This window comes from Tamandua tetradactyla, chromosome 11, assembly GCF_023851605.1.
Source record: "Tamandua tetradactyla isolate mTamTet1 chromosome 11, mTamTet1.pri, whole genome shotgun sequence".
In the NCBI taxonomy this organism is placed as follows: Eukaryota; Metazoa; Chordata; class Mammalia; order Pilosa; family Myrmecophagidae; genus Tamandua; species Tamandua tetradactyla.
In genome coordinates this window covers 4,190,025-4,215,589 of record NC_135337.1, presented here as the reverse complement: position 1 = coordinate 4,215,589, position 25,565 = coordinate 4,190,025, and the positions used below count along the sequence as shown (strand labels likewise).

Below are 25,565 nucleotides of genomic sequence, written 5' to 3'. Positions count from 1 at the left end.
CACATGATGAGACGGAGGCTCAGAAGGATGACGTTGAAGGTTACACAGCTTAGCAAGCTGCAGAAACAGGATTCGCATTTTACACCTGGGCTGCCTAGCTCGTTTTCTGTGACACCATGCTGCTTTCACCCGCTGTGTCCAGTTGTTCATACAACCAGCACTCACTCCTTCGGCTCTTGCTGTCCAGTGGAGAGCTGTGTAGACGTCCAGGCAATTAGACCGCTGGGCTCCTGCGGACCTGGGCGTGACCACGTCCCCAGCCCTGTCCTCCCTCCCTCCCCCTCAGCCTCAGTCTATTTCCCTCCAACCCCTGCATCTGGCCCCACAGATTCCCTGGGGCGCATGCCCCCAAGCCCAGCAGCTGAACAGTGCTCTGTCTCCCCGTAGCCTGCATTGCCCCATCCTTGATCACAAGCTCATGTCGTGCTGATTTAATAGCTAAGCAAGTCTGAGAAGTAAGTACGGAGAGGAGGGTGACAAAAGTAGGCAGGGGGTGCAAAGGTAGTTCAGTGGTAGAATTCTCACCTGCCATGTAGGAGACCTGGGTTCAATCCCTGGTCCATGCACTTCCCAAAAAAAAAAAAAAAAGAAAAAAACATGCAAAACAAACAAAAAGTCAATAAATGGTGCTGCAATAACGGGATACTCACATGGAATCATAAGGAAATGTGGCCCCGCCACACAACATACCAATAAATAAATAAATAAACAGCAGAGAAAAGTTAATAAATGCTAAAGAAATCAGATAAAGAGTCCCAGTCCTTGTCAGTCTAAAGGGCTAGAAAGTATTCAGAAGTCCGGAGAGCCTCAAGCTTTCCCAGCTTATTTCTGAAGGTGAAGCTTATTGATTTTGTCCCCTCCTTTATTCTCTTCAATAGGTCCCCTGTTGGAGTGAAAAAGGGGACAGAAAGCTGATGCTCGCTGAGGGTCTCCTAAGGACTGGGCACCGTGCGAGACTCCTGTGTTCTCAGGAGAACCTCTTGAACTGAGTACTGTCCTTTTTCGCAAATGTGGGAAGAGGATGGAGGCGTGAACTGACACAGCTCCATCTGCATGCCGGGTGAGTGCTGCGCTGGGGCTGTTTGGCCCAAGGAACTTTTCTCTTTAATCACATGAGTATATAAAACTGGGGGCAGGCAATCACTCACCCCATCTTCTCTCAGGGGCATTTCCCCCTTGGGGACTTCCAGGCTGGTGATTGTCATCTCAGGAATCCATGCATCTTTGCACACGAGCTATCATCGTGGGTTGGTTCTGCCCACTGGGCTGTGTGGGCGGGAAGCCCAAGAGGAAAAGCAAACCCAGTCTGGGCCCCCGAAGGAAGCAGTGCCTGGCGAAGGAGTAGGTTCTTGGAGACTGGCTTTCCTAATTGGGAAAGAGCACATGTCTCCGGGTGGAAGGCACCCCAGCCGCTGGCTATGTGGGAGTGGTTTGTGTGAGAGGCCCAGCCCACTGCCTGGCAGACACCTAACCCTAAACCGATGACTTCGGATCTGACGCTGATGGGACCTCCCAGATAGGCCCAAGCTCAGCGTCAGCAGAGTCTGGGCTGCAGACAGCCATGCCAGGGGCCTTTCTAGTAACCACGGAGCCAAAATGGATGGCGAATTTTAGTCTGAGACCCAGGGCTCCTTTTTCAATTGTTCTCACCTGAGTGTGTGGGGCTCGCAAGGAGATGCTAGAGGGAAGACAGAGGAGGGCAAGTCTGGGCTTGGTGACTGCCTAAATTTAGGGGGCTCATGGGGTGGGGGAGGTTTAAGTGGGAAGTACACTGTGTCCTAGCATTTGGGCCTCAGGTTGGAAAGGCAGGGAGGGACTCAGCTGCTGGCTTGACTGAGGTGGACAGACACAGCCCAGGACCTTCTCTGGCCACAGGGTCCCCAGGGAAGCATGGAGAGGCAATCCGATCCCTTCCTGAGGGTCTTTCTGCTCTAAAAGCTCCTGATTCAGGACATTCGATTGGGTAAGAACTACAGAAAACGGGTCTTGTGGCCACAGTGCTGAGCGAGGGACCTGGTTCTCAGTTAGTACTTTAGGGTGACACGCAGGGAGGCAGACAGGAGTTGGGGGTCACGATTTTGCTACTGAGGGGACAGGAAGCTGCCCCGAAGCAAGACCTCTAAGAACCTGCCCTTCTTCCCTCTTCTGCTGCTTAATCTCGTCCCTTTACTCTGTTTCACCGGGAGTGTTAGTTTGGGTAAGAAAAATGGTTCAAGATGCTAAGTGAAGACACGCCCCTTCAGTTGCAGTGAGGGTGGTAAGGGAGGATGAGTCTTGGACCAGATTTTTCCCGGAAATCACACACACTAAATCAGGGACTGCACCCTCCCTCAGTGCTTGGGGGACCCACTTAGAATTTAAAAGGCATTAAAAAGCGACACATGTTCAATTGAAAAATATAACAATATCAACAACAAAACAGTAACCATTATCCATCCCTCAGGGATCAATGCCTGGAGGAAATCCTTCCAACAGACACACACACACACTTGTTAAGGAAAAAAAAAAGTGACTTTACTGTTTTTTGGTTTTTTTCTTTGTAACCTGTTTTTTTTACATCCCAGTTTGTCCATATGGTGAGTTACTCACCCAATTTCCTTCTATTGACTATTTAAGCTGACAATTTTTGACATACAAAAAATGCTGCGGTGTATAAACTTATAACCAAGTCTTAGGATGTCTCCATCATTATTTCCTTAGGATTAAATCATAGTTGTGGATTTGTTAGGACAAAATTTAAATAAAATGTTTTTGATGCTTCTGATTCAGACTGACAAGTTGGCAGCCAGAAACTGCGTCCCTATTTGCATTTCTCCTGACCGTATTTAAGAATGCCCTTTTCCCCGCAATCATCAGCACTGTCTGTATATTTTCATTTGTAAGTTATGAAAGATGAAAAATGTATGACATCTATGTTTAAATTTACATTTCTTCGATTATTAATAAATTGAGTATGTTTTCATAGATTTATACTTCTATTGTCTTTCTTTTTTTGTGAATGTTCCTTTCATGATCTTCACCACATCAAGTTATCGTCTTTTCTTTCTACGTTCATAACAGAATTTTAATTTGAAGGATATGAACCTTTATCACATATCCCACAAATAAATTTGTCCCTGTTAGTACTTTATCTCTTAATCTTTTTTATGACTTTCTTTTAATTAATGAAGTTGTAGGTTTACAAACAAACATGCATAAAATACAGCGTTCTCATATAGCACACTATTATTAACACTTGTATTAGTGTGGTACATTTGTTGTAATTCATGAAAGAACATTTTAACAATTGTACATTAAACATAGTCCAAAGCCTCATTGGTTATACACGGCTCATTGCTTGTGTTTATAGTTCTATGTTTGTTTTTTAATTTTTATTCTAATAATATATATGCAACCTACCATTTCCCTCCTTTTAATCACGTTCAAATACATAATTCAGCGCTGTTAATTGCATTCATAATTTTGTGCTATCTTCACTACAGTCCATTACCAAAGCTTTACAATCGACCCAAATAGAAACTCTGTACAGTTTAAGCATTAATTTTTTTACAAACAGGTTTGCAATTTTATGTAATCAGACTTATATCAATCCTTTTCTTATTCATGGTTTCTCCTCTCCAAGCCACGTACCTCATGCTGTTTTGAGTTAGATATGAGAGGGACAGAATGAATATTTCTAAAAGAAGAACTGAAAGCTGTTTTCCACTTATTCCATGAGAGCTAAGAAAATGAGTATGACTGCTGAATTATTATATCGACATTTTTTTTTTTAGTCTCCAGTATCTTGGAGTAGCTAGAAGGGAAATTGTGAAATTATAGAATTATATCCCATACCAAACTCTGAAATCTGTTTTATAATTACATGTTACAATGTACTTTGAAATTCATGGCTTTTTTGTATGTATGTTATATTTCACAATTTAAAAAAAATGTGTTCAAACGTCACAGAAGTTGATAACTTTATGTATTATCATGTAATTTATCAAAGGTATCATTCCATGTCTTAATTTTGTTCTTCTTCATTCTATTTGAACTGTTATAGAATATTTCATAAACTGAATATACCATAATTTAATTGTTTGCAAATTTTTGTTACTCAAAAATGCTACAACAAGCATCCTTGAACGAAACTTTTGCATGTTACACAAACATTTGTATAGGACAGATTTCTTGAACTAAAATTACTGGGTAATTTTAAATATATAATTACTGGGTAATTTAAAAATATATATATTTTAAAGTTTAGTGAAAATTGTCAAATTCTGACCCCTCCCTGGAGATAATGATTTACACTCACTCCAATATTGTATGAAGGTGCTTGTTTTGCCCCATATTTTTGTCCATAATGTAAATGATCTTCTCAGTTTGCCTATCTGATGGTTAAAAAAATGGTATTTTGTACTATTAGACACATAAATATAGGTGAGGTTAAACTTCTTGTATGTTTATTAACTATTTATATTTCTTCTATAAATTGTTCATTCAAGTCCTTTGCCCATTTTAAAAACCAGGTTCTTTTTCTTACTGATTGATAAGGAACTATTTCTATATCTTAGGTAATAATTTTTCACATAGACAGAAAATATTTTCTGTCATGTCTTTTCATTTTGTTTACTATATTTTTGGCTTACATACACTTTGAATTTTCATGTCTGTATTTATTAATTCTAGAAAGTTAATTTTTTATAGAAAGACCTTCCATATGCAAAGAAATGAAAATGGATTTCTATATTTCTTTTGCACTCTTATAGTTTTTTTGTTTTCTTAACATTTAAAACTTTAATCCAACTGTTTTTCTGTGGGTGATTTGACAGTTAGGAATTTTCACATAACCGTGAGGTAAGTATTTCAGTTAGGCTTCCCTTTACCCAATGGTAGAGATCCTTTCCTTCGACTTAATTTCATTTCCTGGACTTTTTCAGAGATAATATCCATAGTTTACCTGAAATTGACAAAAAAAAAAGCACAACTTTTAAGATTTTACTCACTGTATCCTAAAGAATTATAAAACTGGATATTAACTTTGGAAATGTGTCGTTTTTACTTTGGAAATCTGTCATTGATGTCCCATGACTGGGGTATCTGTGAATCTTTCGCCGGGAGCATCCATCTCTGTCTCACTGTTTCTCTTTTTTGTATTACAAATTTCCTTTCTCTCTCTCTCTCTCTCCCAGTTCCCTTTCACTTGTTTTTCTCTCTCCATATCCATCCCTTTCTCTTAACCATCTAAAATGTTAATTGTCGTAAACGTTTTTAAATCATTAGTTCGGGTTGTTTAATAGTATTTCATAGTTTTTATGCTTCTTTGGTTGTTTTGGAACAAGTTTTTGTTTACTTAACTGTGGAAATTACAATAGAGTTGTAAAATGTATAGTGCAACATAAGATTTGGGGACTCCAAGCATTTATAGCTGAGAATCAAGTCATATTTGTTTCCTTTTTTAAATCACAAAAACAATTTTAGAACACTCCAACATCGTAGGATACTCGCTTGTATTCTGCTAGTCACTGACAAACATTTACTCATATTTAAATGACAACACAGTAAAGTGGATAGAGGACGGGCTGGATGGGAGAATGTGATCCCTCCTTTACTAAAGGCTGCTCCTGGGTGATTTATTAGCCTCTCGGTTCCTCTTTTCTTCAGTGGGGATAATGAAACCCACCCAAGATTTTTGTGAAGCTCCCAACATGATTAGAAAACACATATTCACGAACACACCTGCTTTAGCAAAGGAGAGCGTCAGACACATTATTTTGCTGATTCTGTTTGTGTGCGCGCGCCTGCGTGCGTGTATGTGTGTGTGTGTGTGTGTGTGTGTGTTTGTTCTACACTCCTGTAAAAGGACCTAAAAAAAGCGGGGCACATGGTTAAGCTCTCAGGGCGTGGGTTCCACCAGTCCTGCTTCAATTCTTTTTTTGCAAGAAGAGCTTAGAATCACAACAAGGAAACTAACCCCAAAGATGAACCTCTCATGTGAAATTTTCGCCAGCTTCCTTCTGATTTTCCATGTTTCTGCCAAAGGTAAGTTACTGTGTGGGTGTCTATCGTCACAGCTAAAAGCCTCTTTGGAGACCCTGTGGCGTGTGCAAGAGTTGAAGAGACCACAGCCCAACCTGTGTTGGCAGTGGATCTTCAGATCTCAGGAACTTTCTTGCTTTTCACAGGTGCAGTCCCTAAAGAGGTCTGGGGTGCCCTCGGCCGTGAGTTCTACTTGAACATTCCTGATTCTCTAGTAAATCAGCCGACGGGTGATATACAGTGGAAAATTGGAAATACCAGGATTGCACGATTCACGAAAAGTAAAATAACTAGCACGTACCCGTACGAGGTGTTCCCGAATGGAACTCTGAAAATTAAAAATCTGATGAGAAATTACAGCAATACCTACATAGTAAATGTATATCATGAGAATGGAAAACATGTGCTGGAAAAAGCATTCACGTTGAAGACTCTGGGTAAGTCTTTGCTTTTTAAATTCCTCCATTTCAGCAAGGGTCCCGTTTAGCAAGTTGGTTAATAATGTTTATGGAATGTCCCCAGCACTTCCCTTGGCCTCCTGGGGAGCTGTAAGGGAAATCTAAAGTACGTCTCCTGTCCCAGTGGGGACCACAGGCTGGTGGGAGAGATGGAATCCACCCATGTGGAAATAAACAGTTGATGGGCCTTCAAGTTCAGCCGCCTAAAACTCTCCGGTGCCTACGGGGATGCAGGACTGGTTCAAGAACATGGATTAAGGTGGCGTTAATCAGAAGGAAGCGAACAAGTGAACAGAGAAAAAGGTGGCCGTCCCAGGTGCATGATGAGCCAAGCAGTTAGGGGTGCGGGGAAGGGAAGGAGCGGCTCGGTAGAGAGCGGCAAATTTTCAGATAGAAAATTTCAAGCCAGGTGCCCTAAAAGGAGTCGTTCTATGGCAGGAAAGGGCTGGAAACAATGACTTTGAGGAGGCAGGTCCTTGTTGCTGTCCTCCCAGCATCAAAGTGGTTGAAGGTGGACAGAGATTTTTGCTGATGCGTGTTAAAAAAGAATACACAGGGTGTGCCTTTGTATGTCTGCGTTTTGGGAGGGCAGGAGTGGTCACTGAAGATGAGGGAGGAAGACCAGCCAGGAAGGTGCTGCTATAATCCAAGTGAAATGAGGAGGGGCTGGCTAGTGCTTCTTAACCATGTCCTTTAGAATCAGCTGGGATGCCGTTAAAAGTTTTCGGCACCCAGGCCCAACCACAGTCTGGTAAAATCAGAATTTCTCAATGTGCAGCTTGGGCGCATTTCTAAAATGTCCCCGAGGGATTCTCATAAGCAATCGAGGTTGTCAACCACTGGCTTAGACTTTACTTTTTGGGTGCCTGTAAAAGGAGGAAGAATGAGCCTACTGAGGGTCGGGAATGGAAAAAGGATGGACAAGATGCTTTGCAGGATAAACTGAGGAATGAGAAAGAGGAATTGAAATGATAACAAGGCTGAAAGTCCAAGGGACACTGGGTAGGGAGCAGTAAGGGGAAATGAGAAGATGACCCGACACTTGGCTTGGAGAGGAAGGCAGGAATCCAGCCCCAGCAAAGACTGTGATTCAGTGAGCAAACAAACAGCTCTGTACTTCACACAGGAAATGCCACCCAAGGCAGGGGCCCTTCCTCTTCTCTGGGGTAACACTTTCAGGCCAGGGCTCAGCCTGGGGACTTAACAGCAGCCCCACTCCGACAATCCCAGAGATTGTTGGGACCCAAGCAAAGGGCAACTTTTGAAACCCTAGTCCTGCCCCCTCGAATGGAAATATAATCTAGAAATGGTGTAGGGCTGAGAATGGAGCCAGAAGGGGCTCCTGTTTAGGACTCTGGGAGCCACAGATCCTACACCTCCAGCCAGCATGAGCTCAAGGGCCCTGTTAAATCAACCAGAGCCATGCTGGTGCTGTCCAATTCATGCCTCATTTCATATCAGAGTGACCACAATGGCTACCAGTAGTTGATGCCACTAGATGTCAGGGGCTTCATGTACATCATCTTATTTAAAGCTCAACAACAACCCTAAGACATAGTTATTATCCCTTATTACCTATAAAGAAGCAGAGACTCAGACAGAAGCAACTTGCCCAAGGTCTCATAAAGACCAAAGAACGAAGCCAGGATTCAAACCCAGGGCCCCTGTTGGCAGGGATGGTTATTTCTAACTTTATTTATTTATATAATTGTATGGCTCGAATTCACACGCCATACAATTCACCCATTTAAAGTGTACAATCCAGTGGTTTCTCGTATGCTCACACAGTTGTGAGAACATCACCACGATCAATTTTAGAATAGTTTCATTACCCCCAAAAGAAACCTCATACCCTTTGGCGGAAGAGGAGTGACTCTCCCATGACGTAATGAGCACCTTGCTGTTTGCTGGGGGTGCATGAAGATCCCTCAATATCTTAACTCGGTATGGGGTCCTGTCGCCAATACTTGCTCATGGGCTTGAGCGGAATTCTTGATCTGCTCTGAATGTGGTTTAAAAAAAAAAATACTGCAAAAGACATTAAGGGATTTAATGAGACAACGTATGTAAATGTGCTTTGCCATGCGTGGGGCACGAGACGTGTCTGCTCCACGAGAGTGCCCTCCCCCATCTCTTTGTTTCTCCATGCCTCTTGTGGCTTTAGTCACAGACCCCAGCTTCCCTGCCCCTCTCTAATGGGCTTCATAGTTTCTTGCTGAAGAGGTCTTGGAGGGCACCTTACAGGTAAATGGTATGCTCAGCCATGGGAAGGTCTTAATAAAGTGCTCCCCTTTGACCCATCCATGCCTCTTCTAGGGAGCCCCCTTACAGGGAGGCTATGAACAAAGACATAACTTCCCGAGATTGTTCATCACTGCATTGTTTATATTAATAAAATGCCAAGAAGGATTTAAAAGTCCCCAACAGCTAGGGACTTATTAATTAAATTAAGAAGGCGTCATATTTATTGATGTTTATAAAGCAAAGAGGTTTATAAATTATTAGTAAGGAAATAAAGGCAGGCTACAAAATCACAGTCCAGTTTGTTGTTGTTTTTAGTATTATGTATGAGTGTCTATATGCACAGAAAACATCTGGTAAGGACATCCATACAAATGCTAATAATTATTGACTCGGTAATAGCATGTCAATGGATTTTGAATCTTCTTTAAATTTTTAAAATATTTTACTCAATGTCTGCAATGATTGCATGTTACTGCCACAAACAGAAAAAAGGATGTTTTCATTTTGAAAGCCAGTTAACACTTTTATGCAACTCCTTGACAAGGCACTGATCCTGTCTTGTAAATTGGTATTTCTCCATTTTCTTCATTCTGGGTCACATACAATCTTGGGATGAGAAGAACACTTAATTTCTGCATGCCTGTGTATTGGGACAGCAAAGATAGTTGACTGAGAAATTTCTGGGGAAGATATTGTTGACTGGGAGTCAGGGAAGGTGGGAATCATTGAAGAACTGAGTTGTCAATCTGTACAATGAACAGAGAGAAAACGAAAGAGTAAGGCAGCAAGGCAGGAGAAAGAGATTAAGGTAAAGGATCAAAAGAAGAACAGAAGAGAAGAAAAAGAAGGATGGGAGGAGAGCCTGGTGAGAAGAAGAGGAGGAAGAAAGAGAAAATAAGTTTGATGACTTGTGGTCTCTGAAGAAAGAGATTCTCTGAGCCGGCTATGCTGGGGGGTCAACCAGCAAGGGGAGCTGGGGCCTGGGAAGGGACCTGCAGATGACGCTGTCAGTCCTGCATTTCCTTTTTAGAATGACCCAGCCAGTAGTGTCCCAAGGGTGACCTTGCTGTAAGCATTTGAAGAAGAAACTCCGGTGGAGCTCATACCAGAATTCCAAACCCACTCAAGTTTCAGATCCAGCCAGAACCTGTGTGCCAGGAACTAAAGCTAGATTTCCCACATGCATTTAATTAACTCATTTGCTCCTCACTCACCACCATGGAGGGAGAGATCAGTACAATCATTTTGTAGATAAAGAAATTGAGACCTTAAATGAACTGCCTAAGGTCTTACAACAAGGAAGTGGGGGAGCTTTGAACTTGGCCCATTTCATGCCAAAGCCTGGGCTTTTTCCCTCTTATGATGCAGCCTTTAAATATTATGTCAGAAAACGAGAAGTAAGGAGTTTGTGATTCTGAACACAAGACCACCCCCCTTCAGGTCAGTGCCTGATGATCTGCACAGGGCTTTGGCACATGTGGCTTCTTTCATGACTGTCAGGGAATGATTTTCTTAACCTTCTCTTATGGATGAGGCCTCAGAGGGCCACTGTACCAGACAGGTACAGTGAGTGGCTATGCAGCTTTGGGCTGAGAAAGGATAGAGCCACGTCTCCTGATTCTTGGTGCCCTTTCCCTCTAGAGCCCTGAGCTCCTTGAAGCACCCCCACATTCAAGCACTCACTCAACCACTCTGCTCCTAAGACCTGTCCCCTTATCATTAAGGCCCCAGACCCTACATGTAATGACTTCTCTGAGGCAGGGTTCCTGGCTGCTTGTGAAACATTTCCCTGCTCAAGTTTCTGAGGCAGGAGGGGATCAAGACATGGTGACCCTCTGTTTTGATTTGCTAAACCTGCCAGAATGCAATATACTAGAAATGAAATGGCTTTTAAAAAGGGAATTTATTATGTTACAAGTTTATAGTTCTAGGGCCATAAAAGTGTCCATACTAAGGCATCCAGGAAAAAGATGCCTCAACTCAAGAAAGGCCAGTGGGTCAAGAACAGCTCTGTCACCTGGGAAGTCATGGGGCTGATGTCTGCTGGTCCTATGGCTTCTGATTTCAAACAGTTTCTGATTCCATCATTTTTCTCTCTGAGCATCTGTGAGCCTTCGCTTAGCTCCTCTGGGGCAAAACTTTGGGTTCTGGCTTGCTTAGCATCTCATGGGAACGCACATGGCAATGTCTGCGGGGATCTGCATCTGAGGTTTCTCCAAAATGTTTCCTCTTTTCAAGGACTCTAGTAAGCTAATCAAGACCCACCTGGAATGGGCAGGGTCACATTTCCATCTAATCAATATCCACACCCATAATTGGGTGTGTCACATCTCCAGGGAAACAATCCAATCAAAGTTTCCACCCTACAATATTGAATCAGGCTTAAAGGATATGGCTTTTCTAGGGTACACAACACTTTCAAACCAGCACATTCTCTTATTCTTACGATAGTATGTGGACTCTCACGAGTGTGCTTTTATTCTGATTTGCCATTTATCAGTGGGTGCCCTTAGTGCACCCATTTAACCTCCCAGAGCCTTGGATATTTCATCAATGAATGGGAAGAAAGACAGCCTTTCAGTTTGTTAGGATTCAATGATTTCATGTATGTGAAAATTTTTTAAGCTATAAACAACACACAAATGTAAGCTATACACATTTTCACTATTACAGCGATAAACTTTATGAGAAATAAAGTTGTTCTGAAAAGAAAATATAAACTACTTTCAGAGATACCCAGGGGCCTTTGAAGTAGTTGCTTGGTCCCAAATTCCCTCCATTCCCCTCTCTATAAATAGGTAAGTCCAGTATAATCAGAAAATGACATAATGTGAATCAGATCTTTATTTTCTTCTCAGAAGGGGTCTCAGAACCAGTGGTCTCCTGGAATTGTCACAACAAATCTTTGATCTGCGAGGTGATGAATGGAACTGATCCTGAATTAAAACTGTCTCAAAATAATAGAGATATCAAGAAAGTTCATCAGAAGCTCATCACATACAACTGGATGCTCAACCAGAATCCGTCGTTCAAGTGCACGGCAAGTAACAAAGCCAGTGAGGAGACCAGTGAGGCAACCATCATGTGTACAGGTGTGTGGCTGGCACCGGTCAGAATATCCCAAATAGACATCACAAACACAACTTTCCAGGCCCACGGCAGAGGCCCGCAGGGTGCAGGGTGCGGGCCATGGGGCAACCTTGGCTTGGGAGAAGTGAGAACATACCTTTTCCTCCAGGAAACCTTCAAGAGAAGCCTTCAAGGCGGTGGTTCTCCTTCCAAGGAGCACAACTTAACCTTAGGCAAGTAATAAATCCTCTTCTGGGAGAAAGAATTGCAGATTGAAGAGGGAGAAGGGGCTGTAAGAGGTTCTCTCATCCCCATTTCCCAGAGAAAGCTAAGTTAACTTGCCCACAGACTCTTAGCTAGTTAGTGACAATGATTCTGGTGGAGAGGTGAACAAAAAAGATGCTTTTTTTAAAATGGGGAGATAGTTAGCAACTCATATTAGAAGTGCGAGCTAAGGCTGTAGAAACCCTGGGAGTCAGAGGGATGGGGAGAATGAGAACTCCAGGTCAGGGAGGAGGTCTACACAGTGAGGTGATCTCCTCCCAACACAGAGCAGGACAACCGGACTTCTGGACCAGCACCAGCAAGTCTTGAAATCCCAGAAATCGTCGTCCATCTCCAGAGTCTCAGCTCGACATGCTCTTCAGAAAAAGTTTTTGAGAGGCAGCTTGCTCAAGTGCTCGACCACTGACTTGGGGTCCAGAGGTCTAGATTCTAGTCTGAGTCTGTCCCAATTTAGCCGGATGATCTTAATAGAGTTATTTCCTTCTTTCTTGGCTCTGGCCTCCTGGTCTACCCAAAGGTGAGCTCCATGATGTCCAAGAACCTCCTCATCTGATATTCTGTGGTTCTTTCCAGTTCTGGCTGGTTAACCACTTTGAAGGGAAATGGAGCACACACACAAAAAAAACAAAACACCAACAAAAAAGTTACTCGGTCAGAGTCCCTAAATTTCTACAGTGGCTAATGGCTTGTCAGTGATACTTGGAAACAGTGCTGAGTTGGTATGAAGTCAGAGGGAAGTCCCCTTTTTTGCAGAGCAATTGAGAATTTACAGAAAAATCATGCAGGAAGTAGAGAAGATGGCATTTTTTTTAGTATGTACTTCGTATTAGTTACCTGCTGCCATGCTGAGTCGTTTAGAACAAGCATTTGCTATCTCACAGTTTTGTGTGTCATGAATCTGGGGGTGACTTAGCTGGTGGTTCTGGCTCAGTCTCTCATGAGGCTGCAGAGAAGACACTGGCAGGCAGGGCAGTCATGCCAAGGCTCTTTTGTGGGGAGGATCCTCTTCCCAGCACTCTGACGTGGCCTCTCCATTGGGCTGCCTCACAACATGGTAGCTAGCTTCCCTTAGAGAAGAGGAATGAGAGAAAGTGCCCAAGACAGAAGTCACAGTCTTTTTATTTCTTAATCTCGGCCATGATATGCTAACATTTCCCCCGTATTCTATTTGTTAGAAGCAAGTTAATCAGTCCAGCCCATTTTCAATTGTAGGGGACTACCCATTGGCGTAAGTACCAGTAAGCAGGGATCATTGGGGGCCCTGCTAAAAACTGCCAGCCGCATGCTCAGACCACCATCACTTCATCCCCTCATTTTACCCACCAGCCATCTCCCTACGTTTGCCCATCACGAAGGCACAGTGAGTGAAGCTGTCCTGCCTCAACATCACATCTCCTTCAACTTTTCTGTAGGCCCTTGATTGGAGGTGCCAGATTCAGCAAATACAAGTACAGTATAAGTATATCCCAAATATTGCATGAGATATATTTACACGAAAAATTATTCATTGTTTATTTGAAATTCAAAGTTAACTGGGCATCTATATTTTATCTGGCAACCCTACTCTTTTTTGTTTGTTTTTTTTAATTTCATTTATTTGTTGTTATTATTTTTTGTACTATCTTTTTTTAAATTTTTGTTACAGGAACCCTACTCTTTATGTTCATTTTAACTAAATCCCACCAATATAAAAATAAGTGTGTGGAGTGTGCAATGGTGGTTCAGTGGCAGAATTCTCGCCTGCCATGCTGGAGACCTGGGTTCGATTCCCAGCACCTGCCCATGTGAAATAATAATAATATAATGAGTGTATGTTAGAGAAGGAGGGTAGGCAGGCCTTGGGAGAAGCCAGGGTTCCAAGGCTCAAACATTCGTGTTACTTTATGGCCAGAGCAGTAGCTGGTCCAGAGAAGGGCCAGTAAAGAGATGGGAAGGACGCCTGGGGGAAGTTTAGGAGAGGGGAGGTGATTTTGAAGACCCTGAAGGGAATCAAGACATTTCTTCCCAAATGAATGCAATGAATGATTGCACGACTGACCCAGATTAGGCAAGTCTGTATTTAAAGCCAAAATTTTAGGAGCAAGGAGCAGGTTTCCACACAGAGAAGCAGCACTCCATCACATAAACTTATGACACATTATTCCACGAGGAAGTACAGGAAGGAAGTGTAGTTAGAAGGAGACAATGAAAAGACATATTTTGGAATGACAGAGCCCAAACTGCCTCTGAGTTAAGCTGGAATGTTCCCCACCAGAGAGCACCATCAGATGCTTACCAGGACAAACCTAGGAGCAGACCTTGCAAGGCATTGCCTAAGTGTGCCCAAGATACGTGTGTGGTTGCCCTGCCAATGGAGTCTGAGGGAAGGGGAGCTTGTGGCAGCATAGTTGTAGCTATGTGCTCTTCGATGTGTTCCCAGTCCCTCCCTGTCCTACCCTGGGCCAAATCCTGGGAATCTCTCAGCTCAGCATGAGATGACTCCAGCAGCTGTCCCCTCCTAACCCCTTCCTCCAAGCCTGTGGAACTTGAAGGACCCTGAATCTTTTCTTGTACCAGGCTCACCGTGACTTAGAATATGTCTGCTGTTCAATGGAAACTTCATTATCAGTAGAGCATAGAGAAATGTTGAAACTGGCAGACAAAGAATGGGTCAAGAAAGCCAACGACTAGCAAACTGCTGCAACTTGAAAATCTGTTAAATTTGGTTTCTGACCTTCTGGCTTGGGTCCCATCCTGGACTTTGTGTATGACAGTATATTCCTAGAAAATGTTTGGCAGAAGAATTTGTTTCTTTTGTGATTTTGAGGCCGAGTTTTAGCTTGTTCTCCAGATGTACCTGCCCCCTGGACCCCCGGCACCAGCTGCTGCCTCTCTAACTTCTATTGACCCACAAAGGGCAGACAGCCCAGCACTTCTCCTGGGGAACAGCCCACAGTAATGCCAGTGCAGAGTGCTAAGGGCAGGACCTCACACTCGTTTTATTTTACAGTTTACAAAGCACGTTCACATCCATTATCTGATTGGCTCTCAACAGCCACCTTGTAACGTAGGTTTCATTATCTTCATTTTACAAAGAAGGAAATGGGTTCAGAGAGGTGGAGTAACTTGCCAAAGGTTTCACAGCTCTTACTTCAAAGAGCCCGGACTTAAATTCATTTCTTTCAATACCAGGTCATTATTTTCCTCTTTCCATTACAGCAGCAGAAGGTCTGGGAGCCGAAGTTCAGATCTTTGGGCAGTTGCTTACTCATGTGTGTCTGAGTTTCTCTCATGGGGCCAGGGACCATCTGGGAGAGGTACTGGTTGTGAGGTCAGCGGGCTAGGCTGGACAAGTGGTGCATTTATCCTGAATTATTGGAAGCTGATTGATCAAGAGGATGAGAAAAAGTCATGGTGGAGGGCGGCAGCCAAAGACGAGAGTTGAACAAATAGTACAGAAACAAAGGGGCTGTTTAAAGGGACTAAGAGGGCATGGTCACAGTGAGGCATTGAGCAACTCATCCTGCTCTGTGGGCATCATCTATGAAACTAGAGGCTATACTAGATTGTCTCTGAACTCCTTCTCAGATCTAAAATTCCGTGATGCTCTCGGTGATGGGGATAACGGACAGCACATTGGTACATGAAGAATCAGGCTTTTCCATTCCAGGGGAACAGTTTCCAAAGGAGCCTCTGAGGGGATTGACACCATTCATGACCCTCCATGAGTCTGGCCCTTTATGGGGTTGAAAAGCCACATAAAGCTCTTTTATCTGCTCAGTCCAAGAGGAATGGGGCGTGGCCAGAGTGATCAGGTCTCTTCTCACTTCTCTTCTTGCAGAAAAAGGTCTGGATACCTACTTCATCATCGGCATCTGTGGAGGAGGCATCCTCTTCATCCTCTTTGTGGCGCTGCTCATTTTCTTCATCAGCAGAAGGGGAAAACAGAACCGTAGGAGAAATGGTAAGCTCCTCCTCTTTTGTCCCACCACAGGCGCAGGCAAAATCCCAATCGAAACAAGTCACAGTGACAACATCTTGAGTTTGGAAAGAGAGTGACCGAGATGGGCAAGCTCACAATGTCAGGGTTGTAACCAGTGGTTATAATGTGTTCCATTTTTGTGGTTTGGTTGATTTTAAAAAACAAATGCTTTGTGGTGACAATGAAGGACTTTTGCAAAGCCGAATCCAGGTTGCCTCATTGGAGTTGACCCCCTTGCTGGCGCCAGCCTGGGGTAAAGCTGTGTGGGAATATTTTGAATGAGCCGAACATTTCTACATAGGTAGAAAGATTAGCTTCAAGACCCATTTCTGTTAGCAAACATTCTTGTCCGTCCTGAGAGGGTGACCCACAGGGTGTCGAGGACCAGGTCCCTAGGAACACAGGTACAGTAATTCCAGGGCATTGGGCACTTACAGGAAATCAGCTGTTCTACCCTAGGGTGGTTATGCATCCCTTTCCAATGTGCTTGTTTAGGGGAGAATATATTAAGGCTGGGAGTGATTTCTCCTTTTATCGGGCCTATTGTACTTCCCACTAAGAATGAAAACATTATACTCATAAGTGGGGATCAGACTCAGGAAGCTTCCGGACCACCCAGAGCAATGTGTTCCGAGAATGGTAAACTCGGGTGTTGTATCAGGCAGTGGAAAGGGGGTCTGGGGACACTACCCCACAGGCCAGCCCAGCAGGGGAGGTCCAGACAGTGGTAGAACCTGCAGGTGGGGGGCTGGCCCCTTGTGTTCTTTGCAGTCTGCACACCCACAGCAGGGTGGGGTCCCCGCATTCGGGTCCCTCCTTGGAGTGAGCCCAGCATGCCCATGCCTTTGGGCCCCATTCCCTTCAGATGGGGCTCTCTTGCTTCAGACTTCTTTACCCAGCTCTCCTTCAGCCACCCCTTCAGGCCATGTCCTGCCCTACCACTGTCCCCAGCATGGCCCCTAAGACATATTTCTAAACCTACTGCCCATGTGTCCCACCACCACGCTTCATAGACAATGAAGTAGAATTGCTTGCCAAGCCCCACAGGCACCTGTGTTTTCCTCAGCTCTGTACCTTGCTCTGCCCCTCACCTTTCCACTGCCAAGGCCCTTTCTCCATCACCTAATGGTCAAAACCATTCTTCTAAGGTGCATCCCTCATACCACCCCATGACAAGGCAATCTCTGCTCTCCTCAAGCTGAAAGGACAATCATTGTGATTAGTCCATGCTGACAAAGCAGTCACTTGTGCTTAGTACCTATGCTTTGTATTAATTCTCGTCCAATCTCCACAGCAATCTCATGAGACACATAATATTAATACGAATGAGTAAATCTAACCTCAGTGAGGTTAAATTATTTGTCCCAAATCCTATGGTCAGTAGGTTGAATCCCGTCTAGGATAAGGAAAGCAAGGTACACAGGATGCAAAATTTAAGGAGGCACTCACTCTCAGGGCTAACCCTGTGCTTAGATGACCCTGAAAGTGAGTGCCTCCTTACATTTTGTACCCAAGCTACCTTGCTTGCCACACCTTAGTCCTGCCCTGGATTGAGTAGCCAAGAGGTGCAAATAAGGGAGACGGTTAATGAGCCTAGAGGATTTCCTTGGAGCAGATGGTTAGGTATTGGCTAAGTCGCTGGTGTGGGCATGCTTAGACATGGCTGTAGGGGCCTACATCGAGAGCAGAGACACACAGTCCTATTCTGAACAGACTGTCTAGAACCATAACTAACCTGGGCTTTCCAACCTGGCCTAAAGTCTCAGCCACGTGACCGCATCACCCAAGTTCTCCGGATCTCTGTGGCTCTTTGCCCCTCCCCGGTGGTCCCGGGCTCTAACAGGAGATGACATTGTGACTTGCAGTCCAGCTTCATCTCAATGACTTGATGTTAGGCTTCCTGAGGAGAGTATTTGTGTCTGAGTCACCCTTGCCAGTTAGCACACTACCTGGCAAGTTGAAGATGGGGAATAAATGTCAAAAGAACAAATGAACAAAATGGTGCATGAACAAAGTAAACAAATGGCCAGCCCAAGCTTGTCATCTGGGGAGGGAAGAGTGACTTCCACTACCCCACAGCTGGGAACTGGGCTCAGGGGTCAAGGGCCTCTCCAAGACTTTCCAGGCACAACCTCAGGTGTCTCGGGGCACCAAAGATGGCTCTCACCTTTCTGTGCCCTTTTCTTGTCATGTCTAGAGCACACCAGTCACTCACCAGCCAAAACCACACTGTGTGACTTTGAGCCTTAACATTCAAAGCAGCCTGATGCTTTAATTTCCAGGGTGAGAGGAGGCAGGTTGGATCGGCATCATTGCCCTGACATTGTAGTCATGCTCAGAGACAGACTGTTTCCTAAGCTGCACATCCCTGTAAAGATGTAAGAGGTCATTAATTTACCCCAGGGGGAATTCCATCTTCGTAGCTCCCTCTGGAGTTCTGCTGCAAAGATGGCCTTGGGCCCTGGGACCTGTACAAAGGAGGCCACTGGCTCCCAGAAGGGTCCTCCAGGCAGAGAGCAGCTGAGCAACCTCACAAATTTCCCGTGTGATTTTTCAAAAGCAAAAGAAAAACTGCATTACTGTTAGTCACGGGCCTCTGTCTTCGTGGACGTAAGTCACGTGAAGCAGAAAATCCCAGAGGGGCTGAGGAGAGAAGGGTTTCTTTCCCTCCTAAGCTCAATGGGATGGGGCTTGCTTATGAATTTCTGAGCAGTTAGTAATTTCTGGAAATTAAAATACCGTTTGAAAAGACTCCAATCCCTCACCAGAATGTGGGTTACTTTGAAACAAACTTTGGTGAAAATTCTAACATGGAAACCCATTTAAATGAATATAGTCACTAACATCCTCTGTGACTACTAATGCCCTGTAATCAGGTGCTCTAACCACCAGGTGCTCACTCTCAGGCTTGGTCTCTAGGGCCGCAGGGAGGCAGGTGTCTGGGGTGAATGCTCACTCGGCTCTTGGGAGACCCAGGTACAAAGCCCACTACCCGTGTCTTCCTTCCTCTGGTTTTCTGAAGCCCTGGGATCTCGCTCTCCTTTAGTGGTGAACATTTCTGCCTCCCCCGCAAGACCCACATTTCTGAGAGGGGAGGGCAGCTCCTGCCTCCTCACGTCCCCCAGAGTGGCTAGCGGGACGTCTTGCATACAGGAGGTACTCCATAAATGTTTACAGTGATTCTATCTTGCAAAGGTGACTTCTTCAGAGCTTTCATTTTGCAGATGAAGAGCTGGAGATACGAGCTCACAGAGTAACTGCTGAGGAAAGGGGCCGGAGACCCCAACAAAGCTCAACCCCTCAAAAGCCAGCAGCTTCCCAACCTCCCCCACCACCTGGGCATCGTTCCCAGGCACCTGGGCAGCGTCTCCTGCCTCCCGGCCCCCATGGCCAATTCCAGCAGCAGAAGAAGCCCCCTCCTTCTCTGGGCCCACAAGTTCCCCAGCAGAAGGGGCCTCCTCTCCCCAGACCTCGTGTGCAACAGAGACCTCCCACAGAGCTCAAGAAAACTCATAATTCTGTCGCCTGAAACAGGTGATCCTTTTCTTTAATTATGAAGAGATGGAGACCATCTTTTCCTATAAAGAGCACTATGGAATTTCTCCACTCAGGGTGTGTACGCCTGCCCTACTGTCACGTGTTCTCCACGTGTAGAACATCACGGCCTCCAGAGGCTCATGAGCCACAGATACGTGCAAACCTTCTCTCTCTCCATGCAGTCTAACATCTGGAGTTGCTGGCCTCCTCCTAGAACTCCGTCACACCGGGAAGGCAAGAACAATTAAAGAGGGGTCAGTAGGATGCTGGGTTACTGAATCCAAAAACCCTAGACAGATTTTTGTCTCCATCTCAGGTCATCTGCAGATTTGAGGAGGCAGGTATTGCCGTGACTCAGTCTAACTGAAAGCCACCTATCAGCTTGAGAGACTCGAGGTTTCATACACACCCTCGTGGACACTTGCCCATTGTTTTGCAAGTAGAAACAAAATAAAAGTGTTGACTTGCCTTCAGTGTCTTCTCATTGTAGAAAGGAACCCAACCTTGAGGAGAGGAAGCTGCCGAATGATAAGGAAGCTGGTTGGCATGACAGAAGGGTCAAATTTGGTCAACCCAATTTACGTTTGCCACCTTTATCTCCACCCAAATAACCAGAGCATGCTCCTCAGATCTCAGATACCAGGCCAGGTCCGACAACCTATTGAGATGTTTGTACATTTGCATGATGAATTGAAACCTCTGTGCACAAACGTCAACAAGAGGGTCGAGGACACTGAACCCTTTAGGTCTCACTTCCTTGGCATGGTCACAATGATCCACACAGTCACATTTGAAAAGAAGGGAATCGAATCCACAAATCCTGCAGGAACCATGAACCCATCAGCCAACATACAACTGGGTAGCAGAGAGAACTCAGTTAAGTCAAGTCCCTAAGTGTCTTAAAGGTTAAACCCCATCTCCAGTAGCTGTCATGCTAGCTGTACTTTGGGGAAGTAGGGAGAAAAAAAAAGTTTTCTGTTAAAGTTCTAAAACAATACACAGTGAGAAGGCACCTGCTTTGAAAGGTTGGTGCCATGTTTGTGGTCCCATCAGCCCGCCTTCTCGACTTTTTAAAACCTTGTTAAGCTCTGACAGGAAGCTCTGAGGTCTAAACCACAAACATTAAGTGTATTCAGGACTTCCTGTGAGAGCTCACTGAAGGTCGAACTGCTTTTTCCTCTGAACCTCAGCATCTATTGTTTTAGCACCCAGAGTTAATTATTACAGACAACGATGAATGAAGCTTCTTAGCCTCCTGAAATTCAAATACAAATCCAGAGAGATAATGATCATTGCAGTAGGAGGCATGAAGGTCTTAGGGCTGCCCCTCCTCGTTCCTCATGACAGTTTGGAGCCTTTCCATCTCTGTCTTGCGAGAAAAGCTCATATCCCATTCCTTTCATGAAGCTTCTCCTGACCTTTTCTGGCACCCTGTGCTCTGCCTTTGTCCTGAGATCCCATATGGTCCAAGAAACATATACTGTCTGTAACTATTCGCTATGTCAACATTCACTCATTCAACAAACATCTATTGAACCTCTACTATGTAGGCACTGGCAACACAGAGGTGAAAGGGTGTGTCTTTTCTTTCAAGAAGTTCACTGTGTAGAGGGGGAGCAGACTAATTATAGGACAAATGTAAAAGTGTGTTACGTGTAGGACAGAGGCAAGCATAGGGGCTCAGAGGAAAGACTTCGAATCCAGACTGGATGGGTGGGTTTACAATGACACAGAAGGATTTCTAGAGGCAGTGACATCTGAGTTAGTCATAGGAGATTAGTAGAAGTGGTGGCACAGAGGTACTGAACTATCCAGTAAGGGACAGAAAATGCGTAAGGCTCTGTTAGCTCTCAGTTTCCACAAGTATGTTGTTCCTTTTTCAAATACTGCGTTTCATCGATTGTAAGTGGCACCATCATTTTACATACTGCTATGAAAGAAAAAAAACCATTCAACTACATTATAACAAATGCTAAAACAAACAATTTTAGGCACAATCCCATTTCAAAGATGTTAAGAGGTGAAAAAAAAGGGCATTTTAGAATTGATGAAATGTATAGTTAATAAGCTTCTTGAGGTCAGTGATCACTTCTCAGTAACACTCATAGCACTTAATAGAAAAATATCACAGCCAGTTGACTCAATATGTAAATATCATCCTGATGAAAGGAAGTAAATATATATGGCGTCTACATACGTTAGGCTCACTCTTTGCCCTGCTGAAGCCTCCACCAGGAGGTGGCAACCCCAAGGAAAACATGTGCCATGCTTGAGATCTGTGCTGCCTTCATCCACCCCTGAAACTGTATGCCCCCCATGGACCCTCTGAGCCATGGAAAGGTCAGCTCCATAAGAATAGCCTTAAAGCCGGTAAAAAAAATACAGATGCTTTGGCAGGTAATATAGGAGCCCAAACATCTGTATTTTTAACAACCTCTCCAGGTGATTGTTATGGGCATGTGAGCTGGGGAACCACAAGTCAATCAGTCCTCAATGCCAGTCAAACTTAGGGACATTATGGACAATACAGCATTTTATGAAAAACAGTCAAGAAGTCAGGTATATTGGAAAATATATCCACATAGCTTGAGGGATTGGAACATGCTAGAGGGAAGACAGGAAGTTCTGGTCTTTTCAATAGCCTATCTGCCCACCCCAAAAAGCAGTCTAATCCTTGCAGCTGGGCTAGCTTAGCTCCAACAGAGTCTCAGCAGTGAACAGGCAACTTCATCTCTGGCTTCCCGCTCCCCTTTCTCTCTTCAACCTCTTATGTTGTGCTCAGTGGGCTGAAGCCACTGAGTCTGGTTCCTCAGCTCACCAATATGTTTCCCACCGCAGGGCCATTGCACATGCTGTCCCCACTGCTCCCACTCTTTACCACACCACCAACCTTTCCTTCAGGTGCAGGTCGATCTCCTCAGAGAGGCTTTCAAAAAACATACTTATTATGCCCACTATAAGTTCTTGGGTTATGTGTCCCAGAAATTCTGCTTTGTGTGCTGTATGGCTTCTAGTGTTAGTCTCATATGGTGGTTGCGTTCCTCAGGTGTGACATTATTTGAGACTGTGAGCCCAAGGTTTGCCTGAGGGAATCAGCCATCCTGTCTGGTGATGTGTTTTCGATGGGCCTAATTTCAGGATTGGTCTGTGTCCTGTCAGATGAGTTTAGGAAGGAAAAAAAAGATGAATCACAGGACAGAAACACAGAACTCCTTTCGACCATGCCTATTTGCTGCTATCCCATTAGGCAATCCCTCTGGTCAGGGAGTCCTGGATATTTATTTATGGTAGACTTTGCCCGCCTGCACCAATAACTAGGGTTGGTGTGGATGCAGATAAAGGCCAGGGTGGCTCACTCTCATCGGTTTTCAACGGCTTTTGCACTGTCTTCAGGTGACCTCCCTTCCCCAGGGCCTCCTTCAGGCCAGCGGGGCTGTTGCTGTTGAATGCTGTGGCTTTGAGACAGACAGCAATAGCCAAGGCAGGGTAGAGGGAAAGGCAAAGTTTACAAGCTCTGCCCTGACCTACACTTTCACCGCACATCACGTTGCTCTCCACCCTAGATGGTGGATGTCCTGTCCCTCCAACTTTCCTCCACATAGTCTGCTTCACAGAGCTTTCAGTATGCTTAGGCACTTCTCAGTTTTTATGTTAGTTTCTGTTCTAGTTTGCTAGCTGCTGGAATGCAGTATACCAGAAACAGAATGGCTTTTAAAAGGGGGAATTTAATAAGTTGCTAGTTTACAGTTCTAAGACCAAGAAAATATCCCAATTAAAGCAAGTCTATAGAAATGTCCAACCTAAGGTATCCAGGGAGATACCTTGGTTCAAGAAGGGCAACGAAGTTCAGGGTTTCTCTCTCAAGTGGAAGGGCACATGGTGAACATAGTCAGGGTTTCTCTCTCATCTGGAAAGTCATGTGGCGAACACGGTGTCGTCTGCTAGCTTTCTCTCCTGGTTTCCTGTTTCATGAAGCTCCCCGGGAGGCATTTTCCTTCTTCATTTCCAAAGGTCGCTGGCTGGTGCACTCTCTGCTTCTCGTGGCTATGTTGTTCTGCTCTCTCCGAATCTCCCTTTCTCTAAAATGTTTCCTCTTTTATAGGACTCCAGTAAACCAATCAAGGCCCACCCAAATAGGTGGAGACATGTTTCCACCTAATCCAGTTTAACAACCGCTCTTGATTGAGTCACATCTCCAGGGAGATGATCTGATTACAGTTTCAAACATACAGTAATATGAATAGGGATTAGAAGAAACAGCTGCCTTTACAAAATGGGATTAGGATTAAAACATGGCTTTTCTAGGGTACATGCATCCTTTCAAACCAGCACAGTTTCCCATATCCATGCATTTTTCTCTTCTATAGTTTCCCAACTGTTAATTTCAGTGAAGGGAACAACAGCACAAGCTGGTTCACTGGCTTGTCAGGAACTTAATCAGGGAGGAGATTAGTTATATACTATAAGAACAACCAAGTTCAGGTGTGAAAAATATGAGTGTTGAAATAAAAAACACAACAGTTAGAATAAGTGGCAGGGTAAATACAGATGAAGAATGAATTAAGGGCATATGAGATCATCAGGAAGACTTCTCCTAGAAGGCGGGGGAACATATATATTTTATATATATGCATATATGCGCTAAGAGGTATGAAGAATAAATTCCACTATTCAGATCATAGGAATCCCAGAGAAGAAAAAAATAATCATAGAGGAGAAAAGGGAACCTATAATTAAAAGGAGAGAAAGTCCAAAAATTAGACATGCTTCTGTGAATTAGAATCATCAAAGACTAAGAAAAAATTTAAAAATATTTTCAGGGAGAAAAAGTAGCTCACATACAAAGGAACAAGTATGGATTGACATCAAATTTTTCAGTAGCAACCCCAAATGCAAGACAAAGAAGTAGCATTTTTTAAGTGTTAAAGGGTAGAAAAAAAAGTTCTACATAGAATTTTATATCCGCCAAACTGACATTGAAATGTGGGGATATAAAAATATATTGTATATATTACAAAACTATTTTCTGGTATACAAAACCTCAGGAAATATACCACACAAAGACTCACCTTGAAAACACCCTTGGAATACATTTCAAATTAGAGGAAAATAAATCCAACAGGATGCTGTTGAGAAATGCAAAGTTAGGTGGATCAAATAATTTAGCAAAACTGATTGTCCAAAAATGCAAAGGTCAAAGAAAATACAAAGGAAAAATTATATCCATGAGAACCCAGAACTAAAATTCTATCTGCTATATCAGCATTGTGTTTGCATGTATATTTGTATGTTGTATGTGGGAGAGGGGAAGGAAAGAAGAGACCAAAGAACTGAGGAAACATACTAAACTTCATCTTGTTAGGGGGAGAAAATATATTGATAAGTTTAATAAATCAGGATAAAAAAATAAGCAGCTATGTGTCTTAAGATGAGGGCAACCACTCTAAGAACAAAAAGAAATGCATTTTTTTTAAGTCAGCAGGAAATCCTATCTATTCAGTAAAGAGTAAGAAGGTTGAAAGAGAAAAAAAGATATAATTAGTGGAAAATATGAAATAAGATGGCAGAAATAAGTTCTAAGATAAAGTTATTATAATAAATGTAAATGGGTTAAACCATCAATCAAAATAACAGCATTTCAAATTGTTCAAACATCCAACAATATGTTGTTTACAGAAGACATGTTTACAACAAAGGAGTATGGAAAATTTAAAATAAATGGGTTTCAATATCTAAAATCATATCAGCAAGATATGATATGAAACAATTCTGAGGCCATTAAGATTGAGGCAGCAATCTTAATATCTGACAAAAGAAAATTCAAAGGTAAAATATTACTAGGGACAAAGAAGGAAATCATAGACTGGTAAAAATAATAAAAGAGCAAACATATATGGTTGTAACCATCAAAATTTGATGTGAGCTGCCTGGGCATCCATCCAAGTTTGGCTAAACAATTGTCTCAATACTGATTTCTGGCCGAGGTAATA

General features: G+C 43.7%; 1 protein-coding gene across 1 annotated transcript; it reads left to right on the top strand.

The window, feature by feature from the left end:
* Positions 1–5,823: 5,823 nt before the first annotated feature.
* Positions 5,824–20,043, top strand: CD2 (CD2 molecule). The gene is made up of 5 exons (XM_077119770.1): positions 5,824–6,024; positions 6,168–6,458; positions 11,582–11,815; positions 15,898–16,020; positions 19,263–20,043. The coding sequence occupies exons 1-5, from the start codon at positions 5,964–5,966 to the stop codon at positions 19,565–19,567; spliced, it is 1,014 nt and encodes a 337-aa protein (XP_076975885.1). The 5' UTR covers positions 5,824–5,963; the 3' UTR covers positions 19,568–20,043.
* Positions 20,044–25,565: the final 5,522 nt, after the last annotated feature.

Excerpts from the sequence above, each read along its gene's own strand:
- CD2 (XM_077119770.1), top strand. The coding sequence starts at position 5,964 with ATGAACCTCTCATGTGAAATTTTCGCCAGCTTCCTTCTGATTTTCCAT. Across the intron at positions 6,025-6,167 it reads TTTCCATGTTTCTGCCAAAG|GTGCAGTCCCTAAAGAGGTC; the intron begins GTAAGTTACTGT and ends TGCTTTTCACAG. Across the intron at positions 6,459-11,581 it reads ATTCACGTTGAAGACTCTGG|AAGGGGTCTCAGAACCAGTG; the intron begins GTAAGTCTTTGC and ends TTTTCTTCTCAG.